The sequence below is a fragment of the Poecilia mexicana genome, unplaced genomic scaffold, assembly GCF_051168715.1.
Source record: "Poecilia mexicana isolate PSO_F unplaced genomic scaffold, ASM5116871v1 scaffold_9, whole genome shotgun sequence".
In the NCBI taxonomy this organism is placed as follows: Eukaryota; Metazoa; Chordata; class Actinopteri; order Cyprinodontiformes; family Poeciliidae; genus Poecilia; species Poecilia mexicana.
Genome location: NW_028263378.1, coordinates 2,436,147 through 2,449,892, shown reverse-complemented (window position 1 = coordinate 2,449,892; position 13,746 = coordinate 2,436,147). Strand labels below are relative to the sequence as shown.

At 40.2% G+C, this 13,746-nt stretch overlaps 1 protein-coding gene across 1 annotated transcript in view; it reads right to left on the bottom strand.

The window, feature by feature from the left end:
- Positions 1-13,746, bottom strand: part of dapk1 (death-associated protein kinase 1) — a 69,534-nt gene that overhangs the window by 20,324 nt on the left and 35,464 nt on the right. Inside the window, exons 5-13 of the mRNA XM_014971052.2 lie at positions 12,366-12,495; positions 11,298-11,346; positions 11,120-11,146; positions 7,435-7,587; positions 5,357-5,402; positions 5,133-5,222; positions 4,192-4,284; positions 2,327-2,446; positions 731-829 (exon numbers count right to left, since the gene is read on the bottom strand). Of these exons, the coding sequence (XP_014826538.2) occupies positions 731-829; positions 2,327-2,446; positions 4,192-4,284; positions 5,133-5,222; positions 5,357-5,402; positions 7,435-7,587; positions 11,120-11,146; positions 11,298-11,346; positions 12,366-12,495 (807 nt within the window). The remainder of the gene's footprint in view (positions 1-730; positions 830-2,326; positions 2,447-4,191; positions 4,285-5,132; positions 5,223-5,356; positions 5,403-7,434; positions 7,588-11,119; positions 11,147-11,297; positions 11,347-12,365; positions 12,496-13,746) is intronic.

The following is a 13,746-nucleotide window of genomic DNA, read 5'->3' as shown; positions in this document are numbered from 1 at the left end:
GATTAGCGGTTCCTGTCTCTTTAAATCCAAATGAACTGCTGGAACTTAGCTATGGTTGCTAGGTAATGGGCTGGGCTTGGGTTGCTAGGTAACGGGTTGTCACTAGATGAGGGACAGTGCCTGCTGATTTGTGATGTTGCATTCTGGAGGTTTTTGAAACGACTCCTTTTCCAGACACCAAAAAACACGTTAACTTTCTTATGGACAAGAAAGTTAAGAACTCCACACCTCAAAATATATAATGAATATTAGAGTAAAAAATAAAAATCTCAAATAAACCCCTTTGTTCTTTCAGAATTTGACTGATATATTAGGTTGAAACTATTAATCTGATTATTCATGATTAATTCATTTAGTAACGATTTATTTTAAACGGGAGAAAACAGACTCAAAAAGTTAACATGCTGAAAGACACTCAGAAGTAACTAAGTCAAAACTGTACAAAAAATATATACATTTCGCATTTAAGAAATTCTCCATATATTCATCAGTTAATCCTCAAAATAATCGATAGAATAGATAAATAAGTTTTAGTTGCAGCCTTAATTGGACATATGACACAAATATGCAATAATTAATTTGTAAATAAATCTTACAAACATAAACAAGTTTAATTTAATGCATTTGCAGCTAAGAGTCTCTCCTCACCGCAGCTGTAATGAATCTAATTGAGTCTAATAAACTCCTCAGCAGGATCAGAATCACGCTGGCGACAACAAACAGGTCTCACCTTGTCGTTAGCCTGGATTTCTGCACCTTTTCTCATCAACACCTCAATGATCTGAATGTTGCCGCAGCCGGCTGCAATCAGCAGTGGAGGAGTCCCATGCTGCGATAAAAAAAGAAAAAAAAACATAATCATGCTTTTAGTGGAAATAATGAGGTTATAAAGAGGAACCAGCTATGAAAAAGAGAAACTTCTGAAAGATTTCTTTCACCTTATCTTCCCCTTTTATGGCTAAAGGGAGAAGAAAGGAAGGAAGGAGACAAAAAGAGGGAAGGAAACAATGAAGGAGAGAAGGAAGACAAAATGAAGGAAAAAATAAAAGAAGGACTGGAAGAAGGAAAAAAGAGAAGGAATAGAGAAAGGAAAGAAAGCAAGAGGACAGAAATAAAAAAAGGAAGGAAGAAGAAAGAAGAAAGGATGGCAGAAAGAAGGAAGACCGAAGGAAGGAAGGAAGGAAGTAGGAAACAAAGACGGAAAGACAACATTCCTTTTGTAAATATGCAAAACATCAAAAACTAAGAAATTAATTAAGATTAATCTAAAAAAAACAAAAAAAACAAGGAAATTTCTGAGCTTGATAAATCTTAAATTTTTTTTTTGAGGACAGTCTTATGAAAATAATAAAAAAGGAACTTTCTGGGTTTCAAAAGTCAAATTCTTTTTACTTTTGAAACTCAGAATTTTTTTTTAGAAAATTTCTGAGATTTTTTTGGCAGAAATAATTTTTCCCCATTTACAATGCCCCAATATGCTGTTGTAGAAAAGTCAACTGTAGTTTTGTATCATCTAATAATAAAATGATAATAAACATCTTCACACGAATAACCTGCTGGGAACATGAACCTGTGCTGCGTTCGGACTCTTTGTGGCTTCGACGCTGAAGTGACGTCTGCAGCTCAGCAGGACGGTTGGATTATTGACCCTAATAAAATCCTACCCGAGAACAACTTCGGCATTTCCCTTTGATCAATAACCAAATCTTATGCCTGATTGGCCCATTTAACTCTGATCTCCTTCAGACACATTCCTGTCCAGCTCACACATTTCCTTTTACGACCTGCAGATTACAGCTAAGTAAACTTTTGATTAGCTAAACAATTTACAAATTCTGCGTCAGAGTTTCTGCACATCCATCTGTAAAATCCCTAACTTTTCACTGAACATTCATTTCATTTATAAAATAATAAACTTGCAACATATTTATGCAAGGCATTTCTGAAAACTGAATTTACAGTAAACAAGTTTAATATCTTACATTTCCTGTTGCACAGCCAGCAACAGGAAGAGATTAACTACTTATGTACCAGCTGTAAGAAATATAAAAATAATTCTTCTACAATTAACAGCATTTAATTTGTATTATTCAATGTCATCTTAAAACAATACATATATTTATCATGCTATCTTGGTGCTATTGAGGCCCCCTGGTGGTGTGGAGGGTTATCAACCTCTGACACATGTTGGACTTTCTTCATCAGCTGCTTCAGCGGCGAACAACAACAGATAAAAACTCTCCCTGGGATGAAAACTTGCTAATATTTTCAGAAATTCTGCGTCTCTAAATGTAGCAGGAGAGAATAAGAGCTAGAGGAGAATCACCTTGTTGGGCTGGTTGACGTCGTAGCTGTTCAAAGAGCCGAGCAGATGCTGCAGCCCGGGAACGTTGTCGTCGTTAATGGCGTGGATGATGGCCTTCATCACAAAAGAGTCTTCCTCATCCTATTCAGAAGGAAAAAAAGACACTTCTATCACTGTGTGAATTTTAATCAGTAGGTTTCTGCATTTCTTTTTATCTGCAGTTTGACAGAGCAGCGGTTTTACAAAGTGGGGACCTCAGAAAGTTGGAGAGAAGATTAGAAATAAAGTGTAAAAAGTACAACTTCAGCCAATCAGATGTCAGGGATTCTACAGAGGCAGCCAATCAGACGTGAGGGTCTCCCTTAGTCCCGCCCACTAAGTTTCATGGATGAATTTAACAGTTTAAATTAATTCATGATGTGCACAAAAATATAAAATATCTGGGGTTTTTTTAAATGAAATCTACTGTTTTAATTTATTTTAGGCTTATTTAATTAATTCTTTATTAAATCAATAATTTCTCCTTTATATCCTGTTTTAAAAAATTTAACTATTTAAATAATCTTATTAATTTATTGTAATTTGGCGTTCTTCACTATATTTTCAAGAAAAATTGCAAAATTATTCCACAGTGTGGGGGCTACAAACTAAGGTATTCAGAGGGTGAAGGAGGTTAGATGGATACCCAAGAAAGTTCAGTGGAAGGAAAAAGTGGGCTAGACAAAAATGCAACAAAAATAAGAAAAACTGCAGGATAAGAGAACCGGAACCAAAGTTAAACTTAAGAGTTTTGGGAGAAATTCACAAGAATCGTAGCAGATTTACGGTATTTTAATGTTTAACAAAGAATGTCGAGGATTTCTGCTTTGAATAAAAAGAAACAAGGAATCACAACCAAACTTTACTGCACCAGCTGACACGATGCCTCTAAACCACTTCAGCCTGACCAGCTCAGCCAATAAAGCCAACGATCCAGAGCAGAGCTTTCACTGCGGCTGCAGTTCAGACTGTAAACTACAGGAGGCGCTGCAGCCACAACAACCAAATCCACCTGAGACATAAGGAAGTTTCAGTGATGTGGCCTTGCTCCACGTTAACGCTCCGTTAATGATTAAACCTCAAACAGCAACAGCATGAAAGGCTTAGTGTGTCGCCGTCTGTTTAGAAACCAACTCATCCACTTTCCTACTGGTTCTGAAAAACTGGAAAAAAAATAAACCAGTTTTAGATTTCTGAGAAAGATAATGCAATTAGTAGAAAAAGAGCTAGCCAAGATGAAAACGTGGTTTGATTCATTAAATAAAGAAAAAATAAATAAATTTATGGTATTTTCTGGAAATCGGATCTATAAAAAAATGTAAAGTTGCACATAAATGGAGTTGAAATGGACAGAATTTGAGACAAAATTTTTAGGAATTATTCTATACACACAAAAATGTGCAAAAATCTATTGGAATATTGTTTAAAATAAAATAATAAACACACATATATGTGTAGCTGCTGAGTTCATGAACAGCTCAGTCAGCATGAGCCTTGGCTTCAGAATATTCCTTTTTTGGTAAATTATGGGTTTGTAAAGTATCTTGTTTTTGTTTTCTGTTTGTAACGTTGATAATTTACCAAAATAAAGTGAAACTGAACTGAGAAAGATCTTCATCAAATCCACATCAATGAACGTGACCTAAAACGTGTTAAATAGTCCAATTATCTCTGGGTTTCCCCCTTTAGCCTGCAGGCAGATCGCTGAGGATAGCAGGAAGAAACTTTCATGCTGCAGACAGAGGGAGTCTGCAGAGTGGATAAGGATCTGGGATGTAATGTGGCTGAACAGCCCAGCCCATCCTGAACCGGTTTGGGTTTTTCGTGGAGCTGAGGCCGGGACTCACCAGCGTGTCGTCGCTGCGCGCCACGCTGATGTTGCTCCTGGACAGGAAGGAGCGCGACAGGCGGTTACATAAGGAGATGAGTCGGACGGATTGCTGCAGGAAGAAGAAGAAAAAAACGAGCACAAGTTTAGGAAGTTCATGTCGAGTCACATTAAGGAGACTCAACGGTCAGACATGTAGGGGGATTTTCTGCTCTACTTCTGTCAGTATCCCACTGACCCACAGGTGACATGAAAACTCAATGCAGAAATGCTCCAGTGTTGCAGGACAGTGCAGCCCAAGATCTTAGTCAGAAAATTTTAAAAATACATTTTAAAAGGGCAGTATTTTGTTTGACAGGCACATTTAATAGCACAATCCTCAGCTGTTAAAAAAAATGCTAAGACTTAAAAGAAAGTTAACGTCTTGAAATTGGGTCTCTGTCTCTTTAAGAAGCTCCTGCTCTTTCTGAAGCTCCGCCTTCAGGAAGTCGTCCCAACATGGCTCCTCCGTTAACCCTTCAATGTTTTTACAAGTAGCTCCTATAATGAGCTCAGCTGCTGCTGCATAAGGTTTTAAGTGTTTGAAGATTCCCAAATCACAGTTTTACAAAAACGTGGAAGCATTTTTAATAGCTACGTCTGCAGGCATCAGGAAGTTTATCAGACTTGCCGGGTTATTTATTCCCCATAAGGCAGATTTAATTAAGCTGGATTATTGAGTTTAAGGCCTTTGTAAATATTGCTTTACAGTCATGTTAACAAAATGCCAACAGTGGATGAAGAACTCAGGCAGGAGACAAAAACAACAGGAATGGCATTTAGCTACTGATAATCAATGCATTTTATACAGTCTGGTGGTTTGTTGAGTCAGTTAATGGGAGTCAAAGCCGGCGAGCAAACAGAGGCTTCATCCAGTTATACAACAGCAGCAGGAAGTGAATTGGTGACTGAATCACTTACTTTCCATTTCCTTCGAGCTGCAAACTTCTTAAACTTCTCCATGTTGACGGCTGACTCCTTCCTGCTCAGGGCTTGCTGAGTGTCTTTTGGCTGATTTCACAAACAAAACCAAAGAAAAGAAAAAATTAGCTTTCAAATCTAAAGTCAAACACAAAACACTGGCAGACAAGGCAGTGGATGTTTTAAACTGGGTAACGATTATCCACAGAGGAGCAGAGTCTAACCTTGATCCAGGGGTGCTGCAGGGTGTCCTGAATAGTCATCCTCTTTCTGAAAACAGAAATAAGCCAACATGAGCAGAAAAATAACATTTTTAACAAGGTTATGCTGTTTTGTATTTCACAAGAGAAGAATTTATCCTGCAGATTGATTAAAAACAATAAAACAAAAAGAGGCAACAGAGATGAGCCGGTACCTGCTGAGGATCGACCGTCTTTAATTCAAACCAGCTACTGGAATCCAGTTCTTTAAAAATACATGAACGAATCATCCTTTAAATGTTTACATCACTGTTTATTTAACCAGACTTAGAGTTTCTCTGTGCGATGTTAACCACTCTTCAAAACAGGAAAAACAAGAGAACATATCACTCCAATAAGGCAGAGGAGGTGACAAATGGTTTGATGAAAATACATTAGAGCTGAAACGATTAATCAGATTAGTCACGATTAATCAATTATTGGAATGATCGTCAACTAATTTAGTAATAGATTAATCGTTAAATGGAGTATACCAACTCACAAAAACAACACAACTAGAGCTTTAATTCAACCAAAAAATACACATTTTGTATTTAAGATAATAAAAACTTTTTAAATTATGTTCACTGCAAAAACTCCAACTAAGTATTTTGACCAAGTGAATTAATCTGCCATTGGAACCAGTACTTTACCGTCAATATTATTATTCATTTAAAAACAAGCCTCTGTAGCTTGTTTAAAAGTTACACATTTTAATTTAGTCTCATTTCAACTGTACTAAGATATCTGCACTATAAACTAGACCAAAAAAGAAACTTGGTAATACTTTGTGTTTTTGCAGTGTTCTACCCCAAAACTTTGAGTATCAGAAAAAGCTTTAGTCCAGAGTCACTGGGAAAATAATAACCTGATATTATCTCTTAAATATCTTTATTAATCTTCCTTCTTGCCGAGATGATTAATGTCTGATCCTGATTAAATTCAAAACACTGAGTTGAATCCAGTCTGTGAATCTAAAAGCCGCATTAGATCGTTTCTCCAGTCAGTTAAACAGCTTGTCGTCTTTCCCAAATGTTTATTTCTTTCTTAACAAATGAAATCACCTCCCCACCTTCTGCCTGATTCACCTTCCTTCCCCTCGCCTCATTAGGCCGAAGGAGAAAGCAGTGATTTAAGAAAAGAAAAGGGGGTTTGATGGCATTTACTGTCTCTCTAGGTGCAGCTACAGCCATTGAGCCGTTGCTGGAGCAACTCTAATGAGGACCAAACACAGTCGGAACAATTTCAGGAACCAGCGCCAGAGGACATTTTGCCCAGAAACAAGGAGGTTGTGTTCAGAATATCTGTGAAAATCTGGCCAGAAACACAACATGTACAAGCTGAGCATGAGGAAGTAATTCACAGTTACCAGTCCAGGCAAAAACAGGATGCTTGGAGAACACGCATTTCATTTTCAATGGGGATCAGAGTTTTTGGTCCAGACTGGTTTTATTTAGACTGTCCTGGTATTTTCTCTGTTGCGGTTCTGGATGAGAAACGGGTCCAAAGCATCATACTCATTTTGGTATCATGTCCTCTACCAACATCTACAGCGCAAAAACTCAACTAACTTACATTTAGAACGGGTCATTTCATGATCCACCCGCGTCCCATCAGGTCAGGTCAACTAGAATCAGACCTGAACCTTCAGAGCCACATAACGACAGTCACAAAGTCAGCCTTCCATCACCTCCAGAACATCTCCAGTACAAAAGGACTAAAGTCCCAGCAAGAGATGGAGGAACTGAGTTTATCTTCAGTCGCACTGATTACTGCAAATAAATCAGCTGCTGCTGCCGTTCTGACTAAAACCAGGAAGATGGAGATATCAGCCAGTTCTGCAGGTTATTTAACCATCAAATTGGTGCAAAGTGTTGTTCTACCCATTCAGCTGGCAGCTTTTTTGCATACCGTTTCTAAAAATGTAGATTTTCTACGTTTTTCAGAGACAGAATAAGCTACTGCTATCAAAGATAACATTATTTTACGCCTTTTTGTACATGTTTACCCAAAATGTTAACATATTTGTACTGGAAATAAAGAGAGAGGAAGGTTGTGCATACTTTGGATCTTTGATAAGAAGCCTCTTTATGAAGTCTTTGGCCAGAGCGCTGGTGTTACTGAAGAACTCTTCGTCGAATGTGTAATCTACGGCTGAAACGTTGGCCAGAGTTTCCTGCTTGCTGTCGCCCAGGAAGGGAGAAGCGCCACTCAGCCTGCATGGAGGAAATAAACCATGTCAGACTCAAAATGTTCTCAAAAATGCATTTCTTTAATGTACAGCCTTATCTACTTTAACAGGAACATGTTTCTTTTTCCTTCTAAATCCGAATGGATTTAATAATCAAAGAGCAGCGGATCAGAGGAACTTCATCCAAACACTTATTCATCTAATCACTATTCATCTGCTGATAAGATTTGCTCCGTCAAGCTGAGATTAAGGCCTTTGATGGGGGAATGGTATTAGCGAGCTGAGTAGCAGCTAATGGTGACTCATAAATCCCGCTTTGCTATGAGACTCAAACTATTTAGTGTGTGCTAGCTGCAGGACAGCCAGCTGGAGCGCTCCCAGTTTGGGTGGAGCGCAGGAATGTTAATGCACCTTCACACCGATCTGCTGATTTCACACATAAAGTAGAAGCAGATGCAGCAAATGAGCGATGTGCACACAGCCATGAGAGGGAAGTGGATAGGAGGCCGATTAGAACAGCCAAAGAAGCCTTCAGGGGTTCCTCATCGAGAGGAAAAAAACGCTAATTAACATGTAAGCTGGGAGGAAACATGGAGGTGGAGCGAGGTCTACCTGAGTGGGAACGTTACAAAATCATCATTCAAGTTCAACTGATTATTCTGACGATTAGTCGATTAACTGGATAAAAGAAACGTAAACATTCTGCATATTTTTTATTTAACCATGTAAGTTTATTTTATACATGAGTTGAAACGATTAATCGCGATGAATCAATTATTCAAATAATCGCCAACTAATTTAGTAATCGTTAAATGGAGGAAACAAAGAGTAATTAAGACAAAACTGTACAAAAATACATTCATTTTGCATTTAAAGCTGCAGTATGTCACTGAATACTGACTGTAGTGTAAGAAAATGCATGCATTTTGCTGTCACCATGTCGTGACGATACGGTATGAGGCAGAAAATCGAACTCCTCTGCCTGCTAACTAGAAACAACCAATCAGAGCTAAAATAATCATCAGTTAATACTTGCAGCCCAACTTTACAATGTTAGCGATGCAATAAATAAAATACAACTGTTCAGTTCCTTTTTAAAATAAAGAAAACACCTTATTGCCTAAAAGCATTATAGCATTTTTTTAAGTGTTTGAAAATTTGTAAAAAATACTGCAAACATCAAAATGTGGAAATCTCAGCTCCTCCTGCTCGACTCGCCCTGCAGTGTATGGCTGATCTGTTGATTATTTTCTGGATTAACCAATAATAATCAGGTGAATTAGGACAGAATTTGAAGCTAAAACTGCAACTTGAATTCTGGTTCTAACATTTTTCAGACAAACAAGGAATGTTTTTTTTATTTTAAATGCACAACGTATATAATTTTTGTACAACTTTAGCTTAATTCTTGCTCTGAATGTGTTGTTCTCTCAGCAAACACCCTTTTTGAGTGTATTTACTCAATGATTAATTGATTACTAAATTAGTTAACTGACTAATCAATTAATCAGATTAATTAGATTAATCTGATTAATCACTTCAGCCCTACATTCAAGATCTTCACAATGGACTTGAAGTCTGAATTTCTAACCAAAGTTTTGTCCAAATCCATATTTTTTAGTCATATTTAGAAACATAAATCAGTTTCAACTCCACAGAAACTCAAACCTGATTCCCTAAAAGAACTGAATTTATTCCTGGTAGCTTTAGCTGAAGCCTATTCAGCCTCTGAAATCCTGTGAATCTGTGTTTCTGCTATCAGAACAGACACTCAGCAATCTATTTTCTGCTCTGGCTCTCAGAGCTGTGACAGTTGTGTGGGCTGACAGCATGAATGCAGATCATGCATGCAAGCAGCAAGTACATGAGTATGCAATTATTAGTATGTTGTTATGCGAGGAAATCACTTCCAACAGCGATATTCAAGAGCAGCTATCGGATATAACATTTAGCTGTAACAGGCTGCTTTTATAGAGCTGAAGTGTATTTAAAATTCATGTGTGGGCACATTTGCCTTTGTGTTTCGACTTAGCAACATATTTTTGTGTGTACATTATTTGCATATGTCAGTCTGAATTGTAGTGTGGCCATAAAGTGAGGAAGATGGCGTCACGTTGCGCCCACAGTGGGTGATCTGCTGGATGCTGGGGGCAGGACCTTATCCTCTGCTGCTGAATTAAACTGTGCTGACAGGCCTCTGCAGCCGAAAACCGGCCCTGCAGCGACGGAAGCTGCTGGTTCTACAGGTCAGGGTTGGTTGTTTCTAAGCTTAACATCAGCAAATGTTTCTGATAAAATGGATAAAATTTTAGCAGGCTTAGAGTCACCACCCATCTAACCATCCAGTTTTGCACTGTTGGGTCACAGAGGTAAAGGTTAAAACGGAAACCCAGGCGCCCAACTCCAAAAGTGAATTCTGGGTCTGATTTGAGATTTTTTCCCTCTGGGATTAGTGTCTGGAAATCTGCTGAAGTTAAAAATGAACAAAGTTTTCCTAACAGATATCAAGAGGAGGCCACCGCTAACTCAAAAGTTAAAACTACGCCAACACCAAACCCTAAAACTACGCCAACACCAAACCCTAAAACTACGCCAACACCAAACCCTAAAACTACGCTAACTATGCTAACACCAAACCCTAAAACTACGCTAACTACGCTAACACCAAACCCTAAAACTACGCTAACTACGCTAACACCAAACCCTAAAACTACGCTAACACCAAACCCTAAAACTACGCCAACACCAAACCCTAAAACTACGCCAACACCAAACCCTAAAACTACGCTAACTACGCTAACACCAAACCCTAAAACTACGCCAACACCAAACCCTAAAACTACGCCAACACCAAACCCTAAAACTACGCCAACTACGCTAACACCAAACCCTAAAACTACGCCAACACCAAACCCTAAAACTACGCTAACTATGCTAACACCAAACCCTAAAACTACACCAACACCAAACCCTAAAACTATGCTAACTACGCTAACACCAAACCCTAAAACTACGCCAACACCAAACCCTAAAACTACACTAACTATGCTAACACCAAACCCTAAAACTACACCAACACCAAACCCTAAAACTATGCTAACTACGCTAACACCAAACCCTAAAACTACGCTAACACCAAACCCTAAAACTATGCTAACTACGCTAACACCAAACCCTAAAACTACGCTAACACCAAACCCTAAAACTACGCTAACACCAAATTTAGTTTTTACATTATAACTTACATAATCTTCTTAGATACTGTATTTATGTTTATGTCTTATTGGCTTTAGAATTTATCTAGAAAAATGACATGAGGGAAAGCTAAGTGCGCTAAACGTTTTCAAAGTTAGCTGAAGTGCTAAATAAAAACAAATTTGCTCCCCTATTATCAGAAATGTGCTTAATGCTGCAGTTGTCTAAAGCTCCAACTAAAACAATGAAAACATTGAAAAATATGTTTTTCTAAATGAAAACTAAAATTGATAAAACAGCTTTTTGTTGGAGTCGTTTATAAATCAACATATAAAACAATGAAAAACATTCCTGTTACTTACAGGATGTAGGTTATAACCCCGATACTCCTGAAAAGACAGAAATAATAACGTTAGCATGAAACATTGTTAACGTGAGCATCATGTAAAGAAGTAAATTGCCTTGCATGAGCTTTTCACCTGAAGCTCAAACATCACATCACATCCTGCTCATTCCCAGACCAGCTGCTCGTTTACTCACCACATGTCCGCCTCCAGGCCCAAAGGTTCATAGTTCACTACTTCTGGAGCTGCAATGTCAAACAGAAGGTTCTTAATATTCAGGCCAACCTGAAAATCACACGTTCACTTTCCACTGATTATCCAGATTCAGGCCTTTTGCTGCACATTTTCAGCTGGTTTTCAATCAATAATTTCTTTATATGTGTAAGAAAACTCTGCGGCTCCTCAGCCTGAACCTGTGAGGTGTGAAAATGTGGCTTTTTCTTTTCTTTCACACTTTCTCAGATGTGTGAAAAATTACAGATTTACTACGCTTCTCTTCGGACACAAAGGAGTTATTGAGGAAGAAATTAGATTTGAAGGATAACATCTAGTACATACTGCTTATCATTTAGGATTTCTTTTACATTAGGCAGAGAAATGCAAACCAAATCAGATTTTATTTTTGCCCAAATGTGACTCAGTTTGAATCTTTTCAAGACCTGCTGTGTGAATGTAAACTTGGATAAAATAATATCTGTGAATGTGTTTTTACTCCTCAGTTGAATCTGTTGTATATTTTATAAACTGACACAACAAACAAAACAATTAGCCTGTAAAGTCTTCATTCATATTTGTAAAGTAACCAAACTGATAGAATAATCATGACTTAGAGATGTTCGTTATATCCTGATATGATTTTGATGCAAATTGCAGCAGGGGAAAATATGCAAATGACCCTCATTCCTTCTTGAGTGGAGCGTTGCAGCCTCTCCATCCTGCAGTAATTAACTTCATGTTGATTTTACACAGCCAGCATGCAGATGTGGCTTCAGCTCTTCATCTCTGCTGATAAAAACTCACAGGCTGCCTGGTGCTAGAAGAGGCCAGTCAGAGGCTGGAGCCGTTGGCAGTCGGCCTATTTAAAGGCCAGATGGCACTGCGTGTGTCTGTGGTTTGCATGCGAGACATTCCTGGTAATCTCCCGTCTATTATCAGATGTTTGGTGCAGTTAGCACCTGCTCCTGCAGCGTGTTAAACCCCAGGGATGAAACCAGGAACACTGGGTGTGCAGTGATGCAAACATGTTTACAGATTTCAGACTCACCTACAAACTCTGGAGTCCCAAAGATGTTCTTGAAATCATTTCCAAAGTCGATCTTGTGCGCTAGTCCGAAGTCGATGAGCTTGATGCGCGGGTGAGGCACTGAGCGGTTCAGCAGCATGATGTTCTCCGGCTGCAGCGAAACAACAACGAGTTAGAGCAGAACATCCAACTGGGACCAGTTAGGAATGGGCAGGAAAGAGTCCCATCAGGATGGAAATGTTATGCAAAGCATGAGAGGGATCCTGTCTAGGAAGGCAGAGGTGGATTTTATAAACCAAAACCACAGACTGTCACAGTAATTATTTAAACACGCATGAGGTTAGTTAACGGGTAGAAACAGGAAGTTTGATAAAATTAACTCTAGTTTGACTTTATTGATTCATTTCTGCTCAGCAAACAAACATTAGATTATAACGACATCCAGAATATCAGCTGGTCCAGGATTAAACGTCTTCAGTCCTGCAGTTACGACACATTATTCAGCTGTTAGGAGTGAGTTTAAGGACCTGAGTCAGGTCTGCAGGACAGCTGCCCTGTACTGGGCTCAGCCAGCGAGTTCCCGGCTCAGCCAGCGAGTTCCCGGCTCAGCCAGCGAGTTCCCGGCTCAGCCAGCGAGTTCCCGGCTCAGCCAGCGAGTTCCCGGCTGAACCAGCGAGTTCTCGGCTGAGCCAGCGAGTTCCCGGCTGAGCCAGCGAGTTCCCGGCTCAGCCAGCGAGTTCCCGGCTCAGCCAGCGAGTTCCCGGCTCAGCCAGCGAGTTCCCGGCTCAGCCAGCGAGTTCCCGGCTCAGCCAGCGAGTTCCCGGCTCAGCCAGCGAGTCCCCGGCTCAGCCAGCGAGTCCCCGGCTCAGCCAGCGAGTCCCCGGCTCAACCAGCCAGTCCCCGGCTCAACCAGCGAGTCCCCGGCTCAACCAGCGAGTTCCCGGCTCAACCAGCGAGTTCCCGGCTCAACCAGCGAGTTCCCGGCTCAACCAGCGAGTTCCCGGCTCAGCCAGCGAGTTCCCGGCTCAACCAGCGAGTTCCCGGCTCAACCAGCGAGTTCCCGGCTCAACCAGCGAGTTCCCGGCTCAACCAGCGAGTTCCCGGCTCAACCAGCGAGTTCCCGGCTCAACCAGCGAGTTCCCGGCTCAACCAGCGAGTTCCCGGCTCAACCAGCGAGTTCCCGGCTCAACCAGCGAGTTCCCGGCTCAACCAGCGAGTTCCCGGCTCAACCAGCGAGTTCCCGGCTCAACCAGCGAGTTCCCGGCTCAACCAGCGAGTTCCCGGCTCAACCAGCGAGTTCCCGGCTCAACCAGCGAGTTCCCGGCTCAACCAGCGAGTTCCCGGCTCAACCAGCGAGTTCCCGGCTCAACCAGCGAGTTCCCGGCTCAACCAGCGAGTTCCC